General features: G+C 49.7%; 1 protein-coding gene across 1 annotated transcript in view; it reads left to right on the forward strand.

The window, feature by feature from the left end:
• Positions 1-21,945, forward strand: part of TG (thyroglobulin) — a 243,772-nt gene that overhangs the window by 37,047 nt on the left and 184,780 nt on the right. Inside the window, exons 18-23 of the mRNA XM_008684160.2 lie at positions 184-338; positions 2,479-2,635; positions 4,095-4,319; positions 11,068-11,217; positions 16,065-16,235; positions 21,430-21,546. Of these exons, the coding sequence (XP_008682382.2) occupies positions 184-338; positions 2,479-2,635; positions 4,095-4,319; positions 11,068-11,217; positions 16,065-16,235; positions 21,430-21,546 (975 nt within the window). The remainder of the gene's footprint in view (positions 1-183; positions 339-2,478; positions 2,636-4,094; positions 4,320-11,067; positions 11,218-16,064; positions 16,236-21,429; positions 21,547-21,945) is intronic.

Consider the following 21,945-nt stretch of genomic DNA (forward strand, 5'->3'; position numbering starts at 1 on the left):
TTCAGAGACAAGCCATCATGCTAGGAAGTGTTCAGGCTCTGAGGACGGCCGTGCAAGATGGTAGTGCTGGTGTGTTCTAAGCTAAATGAAGAAGGCTGATTTTTACGGAGGAAAAACCAAAGAAAGGAAAGAATCCCAGCGGTCTGCTGCCTGTGTCTGCTGACCTCCGGTGCTTGCATGCAGGGCCCCAGCTCTGGCAGACCCTCCAGACCCAAGGGCAGTTCCAGCTCCGGCTCCCGCCAGGCAAGATGTGCAGCGCTGACTATGCGGGCTTGCTGCTGGCCTTCCAGGTGTTCATATTAGACGAGCTCATGGCCCGGGGCTTCTGTGAGATCCAGGTATGTGCCTGACCTTCCGCACGAGTGGGGGCTTGGGCTGGGCTCAGGGTCACGGTGGCAGAGGACCTCAGGGCTCAAATGAACCTAGGGTTCAACTCTCACTTATTTTACCAAGAGGCAAAGTGAGGTTCAGAACGAGAAAGTCCTTGGCCAAGGCTAGTCACATAGTGGCGGGGGTGGAATCCCTCCTCATCACTGGCCATTCTTTCTGCATAAAGATGTCAAACCAGACGTGGGCTGAGCGCTCACGATGTGCCAAGCGTGGCGCGCTGTTGGCGTGGATTTGCGATCCTTGTGGGGACACTATTATTAGTCCTGTTTTGCGGGTGAGGGGCATGAAGCCTAAAGGGTTAACATAATTGTCCAGAGTTACACAGCTGGGGGTGGTAGAGCCAGGCAGATGACGTGGGGTCAAGCTGTGAACGCCCATGGATTACTACCGCCGCCTATGGAGGAGAGGCTGCAGGGAGACTGAAATATCAGGATGCACTCCCTGAACCACCGTGTCAGTCCTGTCTTCAACAAACCCGCTAGAAGACATTATGGATCCTCCCTGGAACGAGGATACTGCATGCCAGAAGACAGACCTAGGACCACGGATAACGAAGATCAGAGTTTTTAGCTGTGTAATGGGCAAAGGCTTCTGTGATTTGAAGTCACAAGTCTTCACAGAGGGAGTCTTTAGAAGTCCTGCAATTCGGGGCACCTAGGTGGCTCAGTCAGTTAAGCGTCTGTCTCTTGACTTCGCTCAGGTCATGATCTCAGGGTCCTGGGATCGAGCCTCGTGCCAGGCTCTGCACTTGGCGGGGAGTCTGCTTGAGGATTCCCTCCTCTCCCTCTGCCCCTCCCCCTGCTCGTGTGTATTCTCTCTCTGTCTTAAATAAATAAATCTTAAAAAATGAAAGTCACTCAATGAAATCAGTTCTTGTTCTGCTCGAAGCTTGTTAACTCAGAGAGCAGCTCAGGTTTAGCCCCGTATGCTAAGAATTTTGGAGAACGTACATTTTCATAAAACCAAATACAGAGAGTCACGATTCTAAGACAAGTAGAAACGTAGATTGCCCCCTTTTATCCAAAGAAACGTCCTTGACGACACAAGCAGTAATTATGTATTAATTACTGAGCCCGGGCTGTGCTCCTGGGGCAGAGCTAGGAGCTCTGCATTCCTTCTCTCTGGTTGTTACAGCACCCCGCTCAGCGAGCATCAGTAACCCTTGAGTTCCAGGTGTGCTCACTAAAGCCCACGGAGGCTGAGTAAGCTGCCCAAGATTTCACAGAGCTAAGTCCAGGTCCGTTTAGACTCTTCCATTACACCAAGCTCGTTTGTTCTTTCCTTCCTTTCTTCCTTCTCCCATTTAACCAATGTTTGCGCGCCTGGTACAGGCTAGGCGCGTTTCCCCACTGAGGACTGTCGGAGATAAAACAAAGCCAGGACAGATTTTCGTCAGTGGTATACTAATGCAATAGGGAAAAGGAGTCCAGCGCGAACGGGACTCAGCTTTGATTTGTGCCGGGTGACTGAGGGGAGAGGGGTTAGTAGTGCATTGCCCCGTGGGGTAGGGTTGAAAGGAGGGCGGGAGGAAGAAACATAGCACTTTCTGGCACCTGGTGTAGGCTCAGCAAAGTTGGCTCCTGACTCTGTGTTCTTTTCTTTTAGTTTTTAATTTTTAATTTTTTTTAATTTTAATTTTTTTATTTTTTATTTTTTTGGTGAGGATTGCACCCGGGTGGCTCAGTCTGTTAAGCGTCTGCCTTCGGCTCAGGTTGTGATCCTGCAGTCCTAGGATCGAGTCCCGCATCAGGCTCCCTGCTCAGCAGGGAGTCTGTTTCTCCCTTTCCCTCTGCCCCTACCCTCTGCTTGTGCTTGCTCTTTCTCTCACTCTCTCTCTCATTATAAAATAAAAATATATACATATATATATATTTTGAGAGTGAGAGAGTGTGAACAGGGAGGGCAAAGGGAGAGAAGGAATCTTTAGCAGGCTCCATGCCCAGTGTGGAGCCTAACTTGGGGCTTGATCTCATGACCCTGAGATCATGACCTGAGCCAAAATCAAAAGTCGGACACTTAACAGGCTAAGCCACCCAAGCGCCCCAGCGACTCTATGTTCTTGAACTGAAGGCGTCTGTCTCCACATAGGCGAAGACGTTTGGGACCCCTGTTTCCATTCCTGTCTGTGACGGATCCACGGTGCGGGTGGACTGTCTGGCCGGGGAGCGTTTAGGAGTGAACGTCACGTGGAAGTTGCAGCTGAAGGACGTCCCACCGGCCTCTCTTCCTGATTTGCATGACATTGGTATGTTTGGCTGTGCTGTGGCCTTGACATTATGCAGCTTCTCTGAGGCTCAGTTTCTCCATCTGTCAGATGGAGCCAGTGGCGCCTATAATGCCTTCCCATGAGGATCTAAGGAGAGAATCATGCCCTGGCCCTTGGAAGAGCCAATTATTAAAAAGTATATAAAAATCAATAGCGTCCTGCTAGTAGCTTACTGGAGTCAAATAATAGCACCCAATTGCACTTCTGTGGATAGTTTCTAATTCTTCTCTTGATTTCCTGGGCACAGATGGGAAGACAGGTGTGAAGAAGGGGAGAATTAGGGGGTGGCAGATCTGAATTGGTTTATAATTTACGTTCTGCACACTTGATTATAAAACATCTCGGACCACTTCCGCTATTTAAACCCCTTGTTAATTACACCGTGTCAAGTGCGGCAGGTGTGCGGATGCATTGAGAGAGTAGAAGGCTTCACGAAGGAGGAGCAGAGTGGACTGTGTGACGGTGCTGTGAGCCAGTGTAGATGGAGTCCGTATTGCTGACCAGGGGGTGGGGAGCCCCCTTTGTGCTCCTACCATCCAGTGACCAAACACCCAGGGTCAGCACTGGCTGCCGAGTGACCTGTGTTCTACGAGGGGGAGCTTCTGGAAAATGCGGCCAGAGTGTGACCCGGGGGGGCGATACAGACTGGATCTCTGTTATTCTGCACTCCTCGTGGCAATAATAGGCCCCAAACAGCATTAGGAATCGGGTCCTTGTCTTCTTCCTCTGGAAAGAGCTTGGAAGGTTCAGATATGTGTGAAGCTGAAAAAGGAGGAGGTGTTTCTTCCTGGCATGCCTGCTGACGATTGTGCTTTCAGGCCTTGGGCTGGCTTTACAGAGCCTGCTGTTGCGTGAACGCTCATTGCGTGCGGGAATCTGTCCCAGCTCCAGATGTGACGCTCCTCAGCTTCCTTCCTGGGAAATACTTACACATCAACAGCTGGAGGCCTCTTCCGTGTTTGACCAAGCACTGAGCCAGAAGGCTGCGTTGTCTGGAGGCTAGGCCTGCTCTTTGAGTGGTCCCCGCCTACACGTTTGCTCTTTTACTCTTCACCACCTGCAAGAGAGGCATTGCCAGCCCCATTTTGCAGATGGGGAGACGGAGGCTCAGAGATCGTGGCTTGCCAAAGCCTGGGACACCTTACATTAGTGACTCAAGACATGATATCTTGCACCAATGGGGATCATATTGATGCCACAGAAATGACCGTGTCCAGAGACCTGAGTTAAAGTCCCAGTCCTGCTTCTGACTCTGATATAAGCTTGGGCTAATCTGTCCCCTCCTATGGGCCTCAGTTTCTCCCTCTATAAAATGAGAAATCGGGTAACGCTTACATCTCATTTCCATGTGGACATTCTGGGTGGCTCTACCCCTTGGTCCCCCTTGGCCCTTGCAGAGAACAGTGGTGACACTCCTGCCTCATCCTGTGTCTTACAGAGGAAGCCTTAGTCGGCAAGGATCTCATTGGACGCTTCACAGATCTGATCCAGAGTGGAGGGTTCCAGCTTCATCTAGATTCCAAGACATTCCCAGCAGACACCTCCATCTATTTCCTTCAAGGAGACCGCCTTGGCACCTCTCCCAGGACATGGTTTGGGTGCTTGGAAGGATTCCGCCAAGTCTTGGCTACCAGCAATGCCACTCAGGACCCACTGGGGTGTGGTAGGTCCACCCCCTCCCCTGGGACTGCTGTTTTCAGATATGTGTGGCTGTGGAAAAGGCCACCAGAGTGCTGGACACAGGTCACTCTGCACATACAGAGTGGGGAATCACTCGTTTCGTTGTTTGGCTGAAGCCTCTCTATCATCCGCTGTGCGTGGGCATGTGGTCATCACCCCATCAGGTAGTGGCTGAAACCAGAGGTGACATCACAGAAGTGATCCTTCTTCTTACTTCTTGCCAGCCTTGGACCTTGGGGTCTGGGCTGTGCTGTCTTTGTGGAGAAGGCTGGCGTCCGCCCTGCATGCCCACCGGCATTTCTTAGTCTGGTTATGGCCACATGTTACTCACCACCACGTCCAAATGACCGTCGAGCAGCCCAGGGCTTCGCCACTCAGGGGAGGTGATTCCTGGCAAGGGCTCACTGGGGTTGTCCTTCCTCGTCCTTCCCCTATGCAGCTTTGGAGGCAGTTTTTTTTTCCCCAAGAACACAGCTGCAGATTTCTTGAAGGGCAGTTGCATGAGTCTCCTTGGCCACCGTCACGAGTCGCCACAAACTCGGTGCCCTAAGACAATCCACATTTAACATCGTCCAGCTCTGTAGGTTTGAATTCTGAGTCGGGTCTTACAGGGCTACGTTCCTATTGGAGGGAATCTATTTTCTTGAGTTGTCCAGGGTCTAGATGTTGCCCACATGCCTTGGCTTATGACTTCCGTCCCTCATCTTTGAAGCTGTGGTGCTGTAGCTCTCTGGACACTTCCATGGTCACAGCTCCTTGGGACCCTGTCTTTCCCTTCTCGGGACCCTGGTGGTCACACATAGCTGGGCAATGCAGGGTGCTGTCCCTATCTTTGGGTCAGCTGGTTAGACCCAGTTTCTGTTTGCTGTGTAACCTACCGTGTTTGTGGCTCCCGTGGATCAGGATGTGGCCGACTTTTCTGCCTCCTACTTCCAAGGGCTCGAGGTGGGAAGCCTACCCAATGCCCCCCACCTCCCATGACATGAGACAGAGGAATATTGTTGCTGAGCTGCAGAAAGGGAAGATGTTTCTTGGTTATTTATTTTTCCATTATTTATATTGGTTGCAACACAAGAACTACATGGCCTTTCCTCTTGTGAAATCCAGGCCAAGTTCTAAACTCCACGTTGGATTTAAGACGCAGCTGAATCTTAACACAGAAACCCAGAAGTGCACCCACCGCCCCCACTTCCTGCTAATATTTATAGAGAATTTTGCAGTTTAGCATGCACTTTCACAAATATTTACCGCTCACGATGGGCCCTGGTGGCACATCATTGGCCCATTTGACAGATGAAAAGGTTGAGGCTCAGATGAAATGAGATAATGGGTCCGTCATGCCCAGAGCAGGGCTGACTCAAAGGAGGGACTCAGGTTCATGAAACCAATCATCTGTGGGTGCGTAACCCAAGGTCCTCTGGGACCAGAGCTCATGCTCTTTCTACCTCACAGAGCTGCCCAAACGAAGAGGATAAGAAGCAGAAGCAGGAGTGGAAGGTGCCACCTGTCAGGGTGGGTGAAACAGGGTCAGAGTGACGGAGGTGCTCAGAACACCCACGCCTGTGTTCTTAGATTTACCAGGAAGAGCCCTGGGCCCTCCTGCCAAATGTGTGTGTGTGTGTGTGTGTGTGTGTGTGTGTGTGTGTGTGTGTGTGTGTCGGGGGGAGGGGTAGTGTGTTGGGGGGTCCATTTGGAGGAGCAGCAGCAAGAATCTACAAGCAGAAGGTGCTGCATTTGGCCCATGGGCTGGAATTTGCCAATCCTGGCTCCAGATAGACCTACATTCTGTTTTTCACCTGCCGTAGCTTTTTATTGACTCAGAGGAATCATTGATCATGCCATTGAGCCCTACGTCTTTATTCCAAATGGCTAGAAAGGTCTGGAATGGAAGTCACAAAAGCAGCACCGAAAGCTCTGGATTTTCTCCAGCGTCAGTGATAGTATCTATTTGTTACTGAGTTTCTAATATGAGCTGGGCCTTCCTAGCGTTTCTCTGGTCCAGAGGCTCAGGTATTATTAATCCCATAGTATGGATGAGGGAGCCAGGGACATAGAGTTAAGAATATTAGGAAATTGCTCTTGGAAGCCAAGTGGGTTCAGGTCCTGACCCCAGCACCTTCTCAGTGTGGCTTTTTTGAGACACTGCTTATCCTCACTTGGCGTAATCTGAAAACTAGAGGTAATAATACCTATTCCGTGGGGGTCGTGGTTTGCAACGTCATGTCATCAATACAAGTGTATCCCTTCACACGTGGTGAGCTCTCCACAAACGGCCTTGTTGATTGGCCATGCTGGGATCCAAACTCAGCTCTCTACTGCTTCCAGATGCTTTGTCCCCTGCATCACACATTGCTCTGCTCAACAAGGGGGTTCCTAGTGAAATCATGCCCGTGGATTCTTGGATCTATTCTTGTTGGCTCTTTCTCCTTCTCAGGCACATCTGGAACGCAGCTGCGAGGCTACAAGCAGAGCATTGTCCTGGGGAGATGAAGCAGGGTGTCTGTGTGTCATCTCAGGGGGGCTAATCTGTGTGATTCCCCTGGAGGGCAGTGACTCGGGGGTGAGTGGGAATGTCCACCTCCCGTGAGTCACGTGGCCATGGCAGCTTGTACCTGGGAACGGACACCGCAGGGAGCTAAGGGCTTTGCTTGCAGCTTTGATAGGGTCAGTTATGCTCACCCTCTGGCCTCAAGGCCAACCATGTGGCTTCCCTTCAGAATGACCTGCTGGTAGCCTTCATACCAGTTCTGTCCATTAAGGAGAGTCTCAGAGAAATTGTCTGGATTTTCCATTTTCCTTTCCTTTCCTTTCCTTTCTAGACTACAAGTTCTTATAACAGAGCTAGCTTTCTATGTTTTTTTTTTAAAGTAGTATGTTCCATCTTGTCGCCTCCCTCCTTCCATCCTCCCTCTTCCTTCCTTCTTGCCGTCAGTGCGTGTGTCCATCCATCCAAGCTTTCAAAGCGTCATCAGGGGGCGCCTGGGTGGCACAGCGGTTAAGCGTCTGCCTTCGGCTCAGGGCGTGATCCTGGCGTTCTGGGATCGAGCCCCACATCAGGCTCCTCCGCTGGGAGCCTGCTTCTTCCTCTCCCACTCCCCCTGCATGTGCTCCCTCTCTCCCTGGCTGTCTCTATCTCTGTCAAAGCGTCATCAGGTGTTAAACACCAGGTTACATACTCCGGCAGGCCAAGGTCATAGCTCCGCTTTCAAAGAACTCACAGTCTGTTTGGGGAAGAGGTAAAGGAGAAGCCAGCTAGATATCAATGAGAAATATTTTTGACATCGCCATCAGGGTGGTCAGGGAAGGCGTGCTGGGGTCGCAGGGTCCGCGCACAGTCTTGAAAGCCGCGTGGGAATCGCTGCTCAGGTAAGAACAGACAAGACGAGAGGGGATGTGTGTGCCCGTTGGTGCGGATGCCTGCGTGTGCCTGTGTGTGTGCACGTGCTCCCGTGCTGAGGGTGCTCAAGGGCATTCCGGAAGTGGAGACTGGTGCAGGGAGTCGCAGAGCTATTGCTGTAGGGGCACAGTGCAGGTGGCTTATATGGCTGGAGAGTGCGGTGTGTGGGGTCCAGAGAGATAGGCAGGAGCCAGGGTGGGAGGGGCCTGGCGCTGGCCAGGGGCGGCCTGCTGGGGGTTCCAGGGGAGGATTTTGGGTTGGAGAGTGACTGAGCCAGGTATGGGGTTGAGCAGAGCAGGCCAAGCAGCGAAGGACTCTTACACTTCCTCGCAGATGTCTTTCTTCAGCAGAGACCTGTCTGTCATTGTTGGGGGCCCATGGCGACAGGTTGGCAGGAGGGCTAGTGTGGCCCGGAAGTTTTGTGAAGCTCTCAAACTCAAATCGGCCATATTGTCTCATTTTGTGACGGAGGGAACGGAGACCAGAGGGGTTTCTGATGAGTTCGTGGAGGGAGTTGATTGATGGATAAGCGCCAACCTGTTGCTGTGGATGGAGGGGGACTTTGAGAGCCCACACCTACTGGGGGAGGGGGGGAGCTCGAGCCTCTGCCTCACGCTGACTTACACAGCGTTCCTGTGGGTGGAAAGGCTTTGACGACACAGGCGGAGAGAAACAGCACGCAGGTTCCCGGTGCGCAGTCCCGAGGCCTATGTGTTACTGAGCTTGCGACAAAAGTTAGTCCCTGCTCTTTGCTTTGGTCCGTCCACTGCACCCTGCCGTTGGGTTTGGAAGCAGGACCCCTCGAGCTGGTGGAAAAGGCTTTGTTTTCTTTCAGCAATGACTTTGGAGACTACCTGAAAACACAGTCACAGTCCTGGGGTTACAATACTTGAGACGATCAGCGACCTGACTCATAGGAGTAATGAAACCCCGCTCTTTGAGGGAGGGTATTAATTGCTCAGGGTAGACCGGAAAACACATTGCTCAGTTTCCAAGCTGTGTCTCGAGTTTCTGATTTACTCAGACGTGCCGAGTGCGTGTGCACTCTGGAGGGAGCGGTGGTGAAGCTGACACTGGCCCCACGTCCCACATGCCCGGGCTTGCTTCTTGGTCGAGGGAAGGTGGTTGCACCAGTGGATGGAGAGAAGGCTTTGGTTTGCAGGGAATGGGGCTTAGCTCCCACCTCTTTCCCCTCTTACCTCCTGGTCTGCTTTGACTTTGAGCTCCAGCTGTCTCCAGTCTAGGAAGAGGGTGGGGCCTTTCTCATAGGACCTTGGGGTAACACATTGAAACAGTCTGACCCCAGGCTTGGCATAGCCTCTAATTTTACTTCCCCCCTGCCCTTTGCAGAAAAGCGTACTAGGGAGTCATGCAGGAATGTCCCAAGCCTCAGTATCCTCATCTGAGAAATGCGGCTAAATGCGGTTAAAACTGGCGCAGTCGTTAAGCGTCTACCTTCGGCTCAGGGCGTGATCCCGGCGTTCTGGGATCGAGCCCCACATTAGGCTCCTCCGCTGGGAGCCTGCTTCTTCCTCTCCCACTCCCCCTGCTTGTGTTCCCTCTCTCGCTGGCTGTTTCTCTCTGTCAAATAAATAAATAAGATCTTAAAAAAAAAAAAAGAAATGAGGCTAAAATACTAACTCACGGGTGTGCCGTGGTCACGTCCATGAAGCACACAGCAGAGTGCCAGGCCCAGAGAACGTGTCCAAGGAGTGGACGAAGTTCCAGCCCCCACCTTCACTGGGGAACAGCTCACTTCTTCTGGAAGTCGTTTGGCAATCTCTTGGGAACACAACCCAGAACTAAGAAAGAAAACAGAAGGAACCTCCTTTTCCCACCTCTTCTCTGAGCCCTTAGAATCAGTGTGGCCAGGTTCATGTACTTTCCTCAGAGCAGAGCTCCTGGACCCTAACTTAGAACTCTTATGAGATATGCGTCTCTCCAGCTGGAGTTTCTGGTTTCTGAGCCCATGTCATATGAGAGGAAGCAAATTAAGAAAGACTGGGCGCCAGAGGGACAGAAAGCTCTGAGAATCTGTGGATGAACAAGGTAGCACTGGGAGGGGAAGACGAGGCCAGTGAGGCCTCTGGGGGGCCAGATGCACGGAGGCTTCACCCTCAGGGTCACATGTGGTATTTCAGAGTAAATCAGAAACCCAACAACCCAACAGTGAGGGCCTCTGTAAATCCTGCGCCCCGGGATCTCACCTCATTGTGGTCCCAGATCTGAGCAACGCCGTTGATGACCAACCAATCAACAGGGAGAGGCCACCCGAGTCAAAGATGATGGTGCTGAATTGTTGCTGTTGCCCCATTCGGACGGAATGGGTACTGAGGCTGGCTCCAAGGAGGGACTCCCTCAAGTATAAAAATGATGTGGGTGGGAGGCTGGGTGAAATAGTGATGGGGATTAAGGAGTGAGTGCATGCGTCGCGATGAGCTCCGGGCGATGCGTGAATTTGCTGGATCAGGATACTGTATATCTGAAATGAATATAACGCTGAATGTGAGTTAACTGGAATTAAAACAAAAACTTAAAAAAGTCATGACCATTTGCTGAGCACGCATAAGAGTCCGGCATGATGATCTGTGTCTTCGGTACATATCACAGCGTTCCCATGGGATGGTATTATTAATACTTCACAGAGGAGAAAATGGAGCCTCCAAGAAATCCAAAGTCATGTAGGATAGCGGGGAGAGAGATTTGAGCCAATCTGGATGACTCCAGAGTTTGTCCCCTTGGCTGCGCTCCGCCATGCTCTTCCCTGAAGGCGGTGATCCCATGCTGACTTTGGGATTGGACCCTCATCTTTCAAGTCCTTCTTCAACCTCGTTTCATGCCATTCTTCCCTTTGTCTGCTAAGCTCTAGCTTCGTAGCTGGCTTTGTCTGGCTTCTTCTTTCCATTCCTTGAATAATCCAAACTCATTCCTACCTCAGGACTTTTGCCCTTGTGGTTCCCTTTGCTTGGAATTCTCCCCGCCTCGCTCTTTGCCTACGGTCCTCCCCATCATTTGGTGTCAAGTGTCACCTTTCAGCGGGTTTCCTCCCTAAGATGCGCTCCTCTCCTGCCTCACTTTACCCATATCTGAAGTTCTTGTCCGACACCCCTTATCCTACTCCTGTCAGCTCCTGGAAAGCAGGAACCTTGTCTACCATTCCCACAGCTTAGCCTTGAATGTGGGAACCTGGCGCATAGCAGTCTCAACGGGCCCTTGTTAGATGAATGAGCCCTTGTGCTGCTGGTGGGATTTCACATACCCTGTGTGTTCTGAGGTTACAGCTACAAAGCAAGAGTCTTCTCTTTAACATCATTTCTCTGTGTATCTTTTCTAGTTAAGTGTCCTGAAGGAAGCTATTTTCAGAAGGAGATTTGTATTCCCTGTCCTGTTGGATTCTACCAAGAACGGGCAGGGAGCGTGGCCTGCATCCGATGTCCCATGGGCAGAACGACCATTTCCCCTGGAGCTTTCAGCCCCATGCACTGTAAGTTCTGCAGGGTCCCGGTGTGAAAGAGAAACCCTACAATGCAATGGGGACACAGCAGAGTGGCTCAGCCTTGGCACTACTGAAATTTGGGGATAGAACATTCCTCTTGGGGACTGCCTCATGCATGACAGAATATTTATTTAGGGACATCACTGACCCTTACCTATTACATGTCAGTAGTACACCCTCCCCCCAAGTTGTAACAATCAAATTTGTCTCCGACGTTGCTGAGTGTCTTTTGGTTGGGCACACAGTTGCCCACCATGGAGAACCACTGGGTAGAGAGTATAATAAGCAGAGGGGCCCCACCCCTGAATGCCTGTACTCTGCCAGGATCTAGGCCAGACGTTTTACCTGTGTTATCTCATTAAATCCTATCAAACCCTCTTCTGTGTCAATATTATCAGCTTTTTCGCTGGCCCCATCTAGTAGATAAGGAAGCTGACATTCAGAGAAAGAACGAGGTATGGCCTCAGTCACGGTGTCGGTACGAAGGAGGGGGAACAACCTGGGTCTGGCTGGTGCCAAGCCTCAGGCTCCTCCTCTGGTCCCTGCCATTACTGTAGCCCCGCCCCCACGGCCACCCCATAGACAAGGATCAGTACATTGCATTGATTCTTTTTCAAGAAAACATTCCTCTGGGGGTGCCTGGGTGGTTCAGTCGGTTAAGTGTCTGACTTCGGCTCATCAGGTCATGATCTCAGGGTGCTGGGATCGAGCCCCTCATCAGGCTCCCCACAGATAAGAAGCTTTTACAGATAAGAAGGCTCAGAGAAGCAATTTAACCAAAGTCACTCAACTAGCAGGTGACGTAGCTGGTCTTTGTTTGATCTTCGCATTGGCTGATTCCGAAACTTCTGATTTTTGTAAGTCAACCTTATCAGATTGAGAAATGGAAGATATTTTCCACCCACAGTCATTACAAGTATGTAACTCATATTCCCTTTCTGCCTCTATAAATTTGTTAGGCCCAAGCATTCGTGTGGCCTTCCCATATGTCATGTGATTTCACTTGGCCTACTTACTTGACAGTCACCTGGGTATTGCTGGGTTTTTCCTAGCAAGGACCCACCACTTGCCTTGTGGTATGCATCTTTTCGTGTTAGTCTGGAATCCTGTTAACGTGAAGCAAACCATTAATGCTTTAAATCTGAATCGATTTTAGAATTTTAAAATAATTCATCCAAAGAGATCAAGTCACCTTCTTTGGTAAGTTTCCTTAGGAGAACAGTGGTAATAGTGTGATAATTCTAAGAAAACGAAAGGGATTTTATAGGCCAGGAATCTGATACTCCGCCTGGAGATGAAACTCTTCACCAGGAATGGAGAGTGTCCCTGATATCCGGACACCACTCTCAGCTTGCACACGTTGATTCAGTCACGGGTTTGAGATGACTCAAAGTGTCATCACACTGCTGGAGGAATGCTTTTTTTTTTTCTCTAAGATTTTATTTATTTATTTGAGAAAGAGAGAGAAACATGAGCAGGGGGAGGGGAAGGGGGAGAGGGAGAAGCAGACTCCCCACTGAGTGGGGAGCCCGATGAGGGGCTCGATCTCAGGACCCTGAGATCATGACCTGATGAGCCGAAGTCAGACACTTAACCGACTGAACCACCCAGGCACCCCCAGAGGAATGTTTTCTTGAAAAGGAATCAATGCAATGTACTGATCCTTGTCTATGGGGTGGCCGTGGGGGGGGCTACAGTAATGGCGGGGACCAGAGGAGGAGCCTGAGGCTTGGCACCAGCCAGACCCAGGTTGTTCCCCCTCCTTCATACTGACACCGTGACTGAGGCCATACCTCGTTCTTTCTCTGAATGTCAGCTTCCTTATCTGTTAGATGGGGCCAGCGATACCTCACTCATAGAATGGTTCTGAGCATGTCTTAGTCGGTTTGGGCTGCTACATGTAAAGTACCCCAGCCCGGGTGGCTTCAGCGACAGATGTGTATTTCTCATGGTTCTGGAGGCAGGAAGTCCAAGATCAGGGCGCTGGTATGGTCAGGTTCATGAGGGCCCTCTTCCTGGCTATGTCCTCACATGGCCTTTTCCTTGGTGCGTGCATACAGAGTGAGGGGTCTCCTGTGGCCTCTTCTTTTCATAATGGCACTGATCCCATCACGGGGACCCCACCCTTTATGACCTCTTCTAAACCTAGTCATCAAGGTGCTACCTCCAAATATCATCACATTGAGGGTTAAGGCTTCAACATCTGAATCTGGGGGGACACCAACATTCAGACACACAACGAAGTGGAATCCATTAAAATATTTAAGGTGAGCCGTAAGTATCATCCCCATCCTGCTTTGGGGGTGAGCTTTGATTGCATCTCCGTGCAGGGCTGTCCTATCATTACCACGCTCCCGGGTATCTTCCCTGAGTAACAGAACAGATTTCAGTGGATGAGTCTCCAGGGTCAGGGTCATGAGTCTCCACACTCTGGGTATGTTTGTATCCAAGAACATCTCCATGACTCACTAACCATTCTGCCTGGTGTCTTGCCTGATCTGTGTTTTCAGATGGAATCATGTGAAAGAGAAGCACGAGGCAGGAGGGTCTGCCAAGTGTTTAGTGACCTCGAGTGATTACAGGATTTCCTTGGTTTCTTTTTGGTGTTAGGCTAGTTCTTAGAATCTCAACTCCTCTACATAGCTGACACCTATATTACTGTTCTCACCCCCAGATACTTCCCTCCTCTGTTTCCTAACCTTGCAAGTCTACTGGATGATTTTGAAGGCTCTGTTGATAACCGAGTAGCTCTTTATTTGCTTATTTGTTTGTTTATTGAGGCTTTAATTCATATATAGCATGCCTGACATGCAAAACATTCTATTTAAAAAGTAGCTCTTGTAATCTCTCCACCGAATAGTTGTAATTAATCAATAGTTAGTCATATGACTAAGAGTCTTAAAAGAGAGAAAACTAGATGTTCTCAAGTCCTGGGCTGAATGAAAGAACATTTTCCACCTACTTCCCAGCCCTGGAGAGCCAAGTCAAGGTTCTCTTTTGATATCATTCATCGAAAATGTATTAAGCACCTTTTTTTATGCTAAATTTGTATTGGAGGTATGAAACAAGTAGAGAAAATTCCCTGTCCTCAGGGAGCTTAGAGTCTGCTACGAAAAGAAGACACGTAAGTACACAGAATATGTGTCATTACTAGCATAGTGGAGATGATTGTTGCGTGCTGGTGCAGCAGCTGACACCAGCTCTCGAAGGACAAGTGGGGACCACGGGGCAGGTGGAGAAGAGGCTGCTGTGCAGGTGAGATAGCTTAGGCACAGGAATAGAGGTATTTATCCATGGACTCAGCTGGTATTTGTTGATTGGGTTTTTTGGGAGGGAAGAGGTATTTCTGGACCCAATTCCAGTGTGCGTGTGTGTGTGTGTGTGTGTGTGTGTGTGTAGGGGGGTTCCCCCAAACCAACCACAAGCAATTTGGACACTATCCTTTCAGAGATTGTACCAGATCCCACAGGTTAAGGGCTCAGTCCTATAAGACCAACCCCACTGCCCCTATCTGTGCCCAGTTGAAAGCCCGGGCTACTACCTATGTTTCTGATGGATAAGCTGCATGCTGGAAAGCTCCACCAACCCCCTCCCACTCAGGCACCCGTCATAAGTCTGGATTATTACCTGTATTTCCGACCAACTGGCTATAAAGCAGAGGTTCCCACGATGTCCTCCTCGGGTGTGATTATTTTGCCGGAGCGGCTCGCAGAACTCACAGGAATGTCTTACTCGATAGATCACCAGTTTATGATAACAGGGTAGAACTCAGGAACAGCGGGTAAGAGAAGCACAGGGCGTGGCCTGGGGAAGAGGCGCAGGGCTTCCCTGCCTCTCGAGGCGCATTGCTGTCCCCACATCTTCACGTGTTTACCAACCCAGAAGCTCAGAACCCCATCCTTTTGGGGTCTTATGGATGTTTCGTTACATGGGCAAGCTTGATTGAATCACTGGCCATTGGTAGTTGGAGGTCAGGGAGAGGACTGAACGTTTCAGTGCTCTGATCACATGGTTGGTCATCCTGGAAACCAGCCCCCATCCTTAAGAGCAGTTCCAAAGTAACCTCTGTAATGTGACAAAAGACACCTTCATGGCTTTCACCACTTAGGAAATGCCAGGAGTTTTTAGGCGCTGGGTGCCAGAAATGAAAGGAAGACCAAATATATATTTCTTATTATAAATCACAGTATCACGGTGGGGGAGCTTGTATCATGTGACAGACACTGAGCGAGATCCTGGGATGCATTAAAGAGCAAAACTAGATCAGGTCCCTATCAGCTGGGAGCTTCTCTGGAGGGGGAGGGGGCAGCTGTCAAACCATTCATTCATACAGACAAATCGAAATAAAAACCATGCTGCACCAACAAGGAGAGGTGTGGATGGATGGGAGTGTGTGATGGTCAGACGTCGGGGTCCCGGGGCTTTCCCGAGGAAGCGGGAATTACATTGAGGGCTAATGAACGGTGAAGGGTTCACTCATTGAAGACGGAGGAGAACGAGCACCGGGAGGTGGAACCACAGGAACAGAGCCTGTGTTTGAGATTTGGTGCATCCGAGAAGAAGGAGCACTGAATGCCGTGTGGATGGTGGAAGCGCAGGGACCGTACATGCAATTAGATGGGTGCAGCCGGGTCTCAGGGTTTAGTGGCCCCACAGGGGCCCTGGACATCATCCTTTGACCAAAGGGCAGGAACGCTGGTGAGTTTGAAGCTGGACAGTATCTGGGTGAGACCTGTGACTTGCACATCGGACGTCAACGAAAGGCAGCCTGCGAGCCCCGAGGGCAGGGGTCCCAGAAGCACATCGGTGATGGTGCATCTGTGTCTCCATTCCAGGTGTCACTGACTGTCAGAGGAGCGAGGCTGGGCTGCAGTGTGACCAGGACGGCCAGTACCGAGCCAGCCAGAGAGACAGGGACAGTCGGAAGGCCTTCTGCGTGGACGGCGAGGGGCGGAGGCTGCTGTGGTCGGAAACAGACGGCCCGCTCTCTGACTCCCAGTGTCTGAGTATGTGCTGGGGTGAAATCAGCCACGCGACAGGGGAGAGGGCACATGTTGTCAAGGCCGTTCTAGCAGGGGAGAGACCTGTGAGCTGCATTTGCTCTGACTTTTTATTTTGGAAAATTTTAATCTATGTAGGAGTTGAAAGTCGGATGAACAAGTAACCTGACACCTAGATCCAAAAATTGTTGGCATTTTCCTCTTTCTTTTTCTTTCTCTCTCTCTTTCATTTTTGATCACTGGAAAGTAAATTTCAGATATCATAAATCTTCACCCCCAAATACTTCAGTGTGGATGAGACATGAATTTAAAAATAATGAACGAGCTGAGTTTCCCTTTCTTATGGGTAGTCTGCCTCTGAGAAGCTGGCCAGCTTTTCTCTCTCAGTTGGATGTTGTGGAAAGACTTGAATGCCAGTCCTGGTTCCACAACTTACTTGCTGGGCGACCTAGAGCCTATCGCTCAACTTCTCTGATCCTCAGTCACCCCAGCAGCCTTCTGACCCTGTAGGGGCCAATACCATCCTATGAGGACAGCGAGCGTTCATTGAGCGCCACCCTGGGCTGGGCACAGCTCTTCAATGACATGGTGGGTGGGAAAGTCCTGGGTAAACAGAGTTGACCTACAATAGTAGGTGTGGTGGGAGTGGGGTCAGAACTCGTGTGATCTCAGTGGTGCCCTTTAGCAGCTCTGTAGTCTGAGCAAGCCACTGACCTTTAAGAGTTTCCTTGCCTGCCGAACGGGGCTGTTCGTGGCTGCCTTGCTGGGGAGTGGAGTGTGTTAGCAATGGCATGACTGAAAGAGGTGATCAACATGTCAGAACAATGAGAAGCAGCAGTAATCGTAGCTGCCTGTTTCCTCCTCAGTGAATCAAGGAGTAGGCAGAGGCAGTCTGTAAGTTCCTCCAATTCTGACCGCTGCAAGTCTTCAGGACTTGGCCCGACCTATTCCACAGAGTCACCTTCCTGCCTGAGGTCTGGCTGACCCTTTGCACGCCTGACCCAGCAGAGCCAACATGGCTGTCCAAGTCCCTCAGATTTCTGTGTAAGCAGAGGGCCTGATGTATGTGCCGGGCAGTCATGGGTGAGCTGCACAGCGGTTCTCAGGGGTAGATATTATCCCCAATTATTTCGCTGAAGAAACTGAGGCAGAGAATGTCTGGGTGACTTACCTTCCTCACTAATCAGGATGTAACACACCTAGAATCAGAACTGGTGTATATCCCACCCCAAGCCCGTTCTTTCCATGACACGAATCTGCTTCTGCTTAGATTTATCTGCTTCCTTATGAAGCACACACCCACACACTTACACATGCCCTTGTACACACACGTAACACACACACATGCACACGTAGCCTACCTGCTCTCTAGGGAAGTGGGGGCAGCTAATTACATACGACACCTGAGAAAATCCAAGTGAGGCATTTTCATTTTGTAACGCTCAGAACAATAACTTCCTTCTTCTGCAAAGAGCTAACGAATCTCAAGGGTGTGTGTGTGTGTGTGTGTGTGTGTGTGTGTGTACACTCATTTCCCCGTGGATAAACTGCAAATCCAAGGAAAGTCTAATTCCTTTTTCCAGTATTCCTCTTCTTGGGCAGAAACCGCAAGCAGGGGTGTTAAAGCCTGAAGGCGCTGTAGAACAGAGGGCAGGCCGCCCTTAGCCGCCCTTCCCAAGTGAGGGGGAGGCCGGCCACAGCGGGGAGCAGTTTGCGAGGCCCTGGGACTCCTGGCTGTTCTGGGCTCATCACGTCATGCTTGCCTCTTAACTGCACTCCTCTCTGCTTCCCTGTGCATGCCTCGGCGCCCCGAGTTGTGATGTGTACTTGGCAAAGCGCTTCAGGCTTGGGTCAGCCCTGTGCTCATCCAGAGTGGAAAGGACAGCTCCATCAGTGGTCCCAGAAGCACTTGTGAGCAGCAGCCCTGCCTTGTCAACTCCGGGAATGCCTCCCCGAGGCTCTGGCTGATAAACAGCCTCTGGATTGGACCTCACAGTCTCTGGCTTCTTACGCAAAGCTCTGAGTTTCTGGTTTCCCTCTCTGGATATTCAAGAGGATTTCTGTGTTAAGAAGCTGGGTCCCCACTGGGATGTCAATAGCCCCTTCTTGGAATCCAGTCAACTCAGCCTTTGAGAGGAGCTCCCTCTTCGGGAGTGGGACTGCGGTCCTATTTTTGAGGCCTTTGTCATCCAGAGAAAGCCCAGGGTGTAGAGGTCAGCTTTATCTCACAGGGTGGGGCTGGGGGTGGAGATTTGCCTCTTTTCTACCGGCTGTGGCCAGGCCTGGGTTTTCCCCCACGGGTATTACTGCTGTAGTCCTCCCTGGTCCTTCTGCTCTAGTGTGGACCCCTCAACGATTTTTCTACGATGCTTCAGAACAATTATTCTACAAGGCAGTTCTGTTTATGCAATGCCCCTTACCACTCTTTAGTGGTCCTGCACTGCTCTCGGGATAAAGTAAAATCACGTACCTCACTCTCCTCTCTGGGTTCTAGCCTCCTTAGGTCATATCGCACTTTGGGGCTGGGATCCTGTCTTACTTGTTGTTCTATCCAACGGTCATTGGTGCTTGTCGGCAGAATGAATGAGTTAATGTAATTATCTGGGTCTCTTCGAAGTTATTTCCTAAAGGCCATCAGGGACGGAGAGTCTCCCACCACCCGAATTCCTGCAGCCAGTTTTACGGGCCCTGACAACGAGGCAGGTGTCCTCGCAGGGGACCAAGGCACTCGGCACTTACCGGATTGCTATCATGTACTGAGTTTCCCGTGCTCTTTGGTTTAATCCTCCCAACCACAAAATTGGGGCTCTCAGAGATCGAAATGTGCTCCAGGACACAGAGCCGGTGAGGGGGGGTGGTGGCAGGACTCGAGAGCTGGTGTTCTTCCCTTTCTGCCTGCTGTGTCCCTTTGTGGCAGTCCTCCCCATCTTCTCTATATCACCTGTAACAAACCTTTACCCACAGAGAGTCGTTTACTTGCTGACCTTGGACACTGGAAATATTGTAAACTCATCTTCCTTTAATTCTAGATCCAGTTTTCTAGTTCTGCTTTTTGCTGACCCATGCCCAAGACTTCATACAGCATGTCAGGTGCCCAGAGGTCTATGCTGGGATCTTCGTAATGTTCCCAGGCCTTCTGGGGCTGCAATGATCTTGGCATTCATTCATTCATTCTTCAGTGCATCCATCCAGTACATGGGAAAGTAGTGTCTCTGTCACTGTGCCAGCTAGCGGGTGTTCAAATATGCTCCGGGCACTGTCCTGGCCTTGGAAAGAGACAAGCATATACATAACCATGATCAAATATGATTGTGCTCTCATGTGCGCCCTCTACGCGTCCCCAAGACATTTGCAAATACCTGCTAAGTTGAAATGTGCCATGTGGGAAATTGTACCACTAGCCTGTAGAAATCTGTCAGCTAATGCAATATTCTATGGAATTATCGGCAATCTAGTGCCTGAATTGTTTCTGTTCTGTTTGGCAATGAGCTTCCTCACAGAATGCTGTAACATAAACGTCTTCGTCACCAAGGTGTCCCTTTTGCAAAAACCAGCAGATTGTCTAACTGAAGTGCTAAACTGACTGCACTTTCAGCCTCTGGAAAGACTTCTGTTGGAAACCGAAAGAGCTGTCCAATTTTGTGTAGTCGGCTACAAGGTTGTGAGCACCTGCCTATATCTATTCAAACTGAGGGACGAAGGGCTGAATATAGCTTGGGGTTTGCTGGACCGGAGCCTGCAGTCTCTACAAAGAAGATAGCAAGGGGCATAAAAATAAAAAAAAATTAAAAAAAGAGAGAGAAATAAGAACAGAAGAGTTGAGTGTGGGCTGAGCACATGAACTTGGCAATCTCAGTGATCAATATGGAAGGAATCCCTTATATAAAAATTAAAAATTTTTTTCTAGATCAGAATTTGTGAAGGCTTACCGCATGCTATTTCTCTCGCATTCATCCTCTCTCCCAGCTTTATCCCGGAAGGAATATACTTTTTTCCTGCACTTATTATGAAAACGGAGACGAGGTGGCTTTGGGTGGTCTTGAACGTATTGACAGGATAAAAACCAATCTAGACCCAAGTCTGTTTTATAAAGCAGTAGAGGTGTAGGAGAATGGGTGCTGATATGCGCCCGTGTAACAATTCTGTCTGCAAACTAATACTGGTGTACGTCGGGGCCTGGTTTTTGATAGTTATTTGCAAACCATTGGCACCCCTGGGCATTTTTTTTGGTTTATTTATTTATTTATTTATTTATTTTTTATTATTATTTTTTTTTTAAAGATTTTATTTATTTGACAGAGACAGCCAGCGAGAGAGGGAACACAAGCAGGGGGAGTGGGAGAGGAAGAAGCAGGCTCATAGCGGAGGAGCCTGACGTGGGACTCGATCCCAGAACGCCGGGATCACGCCCTGAGCCGAAGGCAGACGCTTAACGGCTGCGCCACCCAGGCGCCCCTTTTTTTTGGTTTAAAAATGAGTCTCCTTCCTTGAGAGTTACCCTGTACTTTTTGCTTGGTGAAGAATGAGTTCCGAGTCCTACTGTCTTGAGAACTTGTATTTATTTCTTCCCCCCTGTTTAGTTCCATGAGCGTGTGTCTCTGTCATTCCCACCAGAGAAGAACTCAGGCGTGTTGATGGTAGCTAGAGAAACAGACGCTGATATGTCACTTCAACAAACACTATCATGAAAATGCCTGAGCCACGGCACACGTACTCAGAATGACGTGAAGACACATGTGCCTGTTTTATTTGTCTTTTAGAAGATAACTTACCTCTTCCCAGAAGGAAGTAAAAATTGTTTGATGGAAAGAAAATTTTCCATTTTCAACAAAATAATTATAAGATAATTAGCACTCAACGATCAGGATAAGAAAATATACATTTGGATAAAAAATCCATACTGATGAGAAAAAAATGAGTTGTAAGGACTAACATAATATTAAATTTTCTCCTTCCCTCCTGACAATGAGGGAGCAGAAGGAGACATGGTAACACATGGCTCTCTGCGTCAGATATGAAGCAGTGCGCTGGGACTATTGTCAAAGGGAATTCCTCTCCTGGGGACATTCCTGGGGAATTCCTCTCTTGTGAGACCAAGAGCTGTGAATGGGAAGGGATTTCTTGATCTGGCACTTCTGGCTTCTCTGTAGAGGCCCTCTGCCCTTTAGGGTCAAATCTGATCATTCTGCTTTCCTTTCAGTGATGCGGAAATTTGAGAAGGCTCTAGAATCTCAGGTGATCTTCGGTGCCAATGTCACTGCAGTGGGCAGGTCCAAAGTTCCTGGCTCTGAGTCCCCCCTGATGCAGTGCTTGACAGGTAAGGGGTGGTGGGGAGATGGGCGCATACGGAAATAGGCTCTGCTGACCTTGGCAAGACAAATCGAATAAAACCATTGAAACCCTAATGAAATTTACAGTTTATCAGAACACTGGGTGATGGGCAGTAAGGAGGATGGATACATGATGTCATGAGCACTGGGTGTTATACTCAACAAATGAATCATTGAACATTGTATCAAAAACTAATGATGTATTATATGCTTGCTAATTGAATTTACATAAAAAAACCCAAAAAAGCCACTTGGTAAATCAGTTGATTCCCAAAATGTACATCCAACTTGTAACTTCACCTCCGAGTTTATAATGCATCTATTATGTACCAAGAACAATGCCGAACATAGGGGAGCAGAAATGAAGGACGTGGATTCCTTGTAGA

This window comes from Ursus maritimus, unplaced genomic scaffold, assembly GCF_017311325.1.
Source record: "Ursus maritimus isolate PB19 unplaced genomic scaffold, ASM1731132v1 scaffold_9, whole genome shotgun sequence".
In the NCBI taxonomy this organism is placed as follows: domain Eukaryota; kingdom Metazoa; phylum Chordata; class Mammalia; order Carnivora; family Ursidae; genus Ursus; species Ursus maritimus.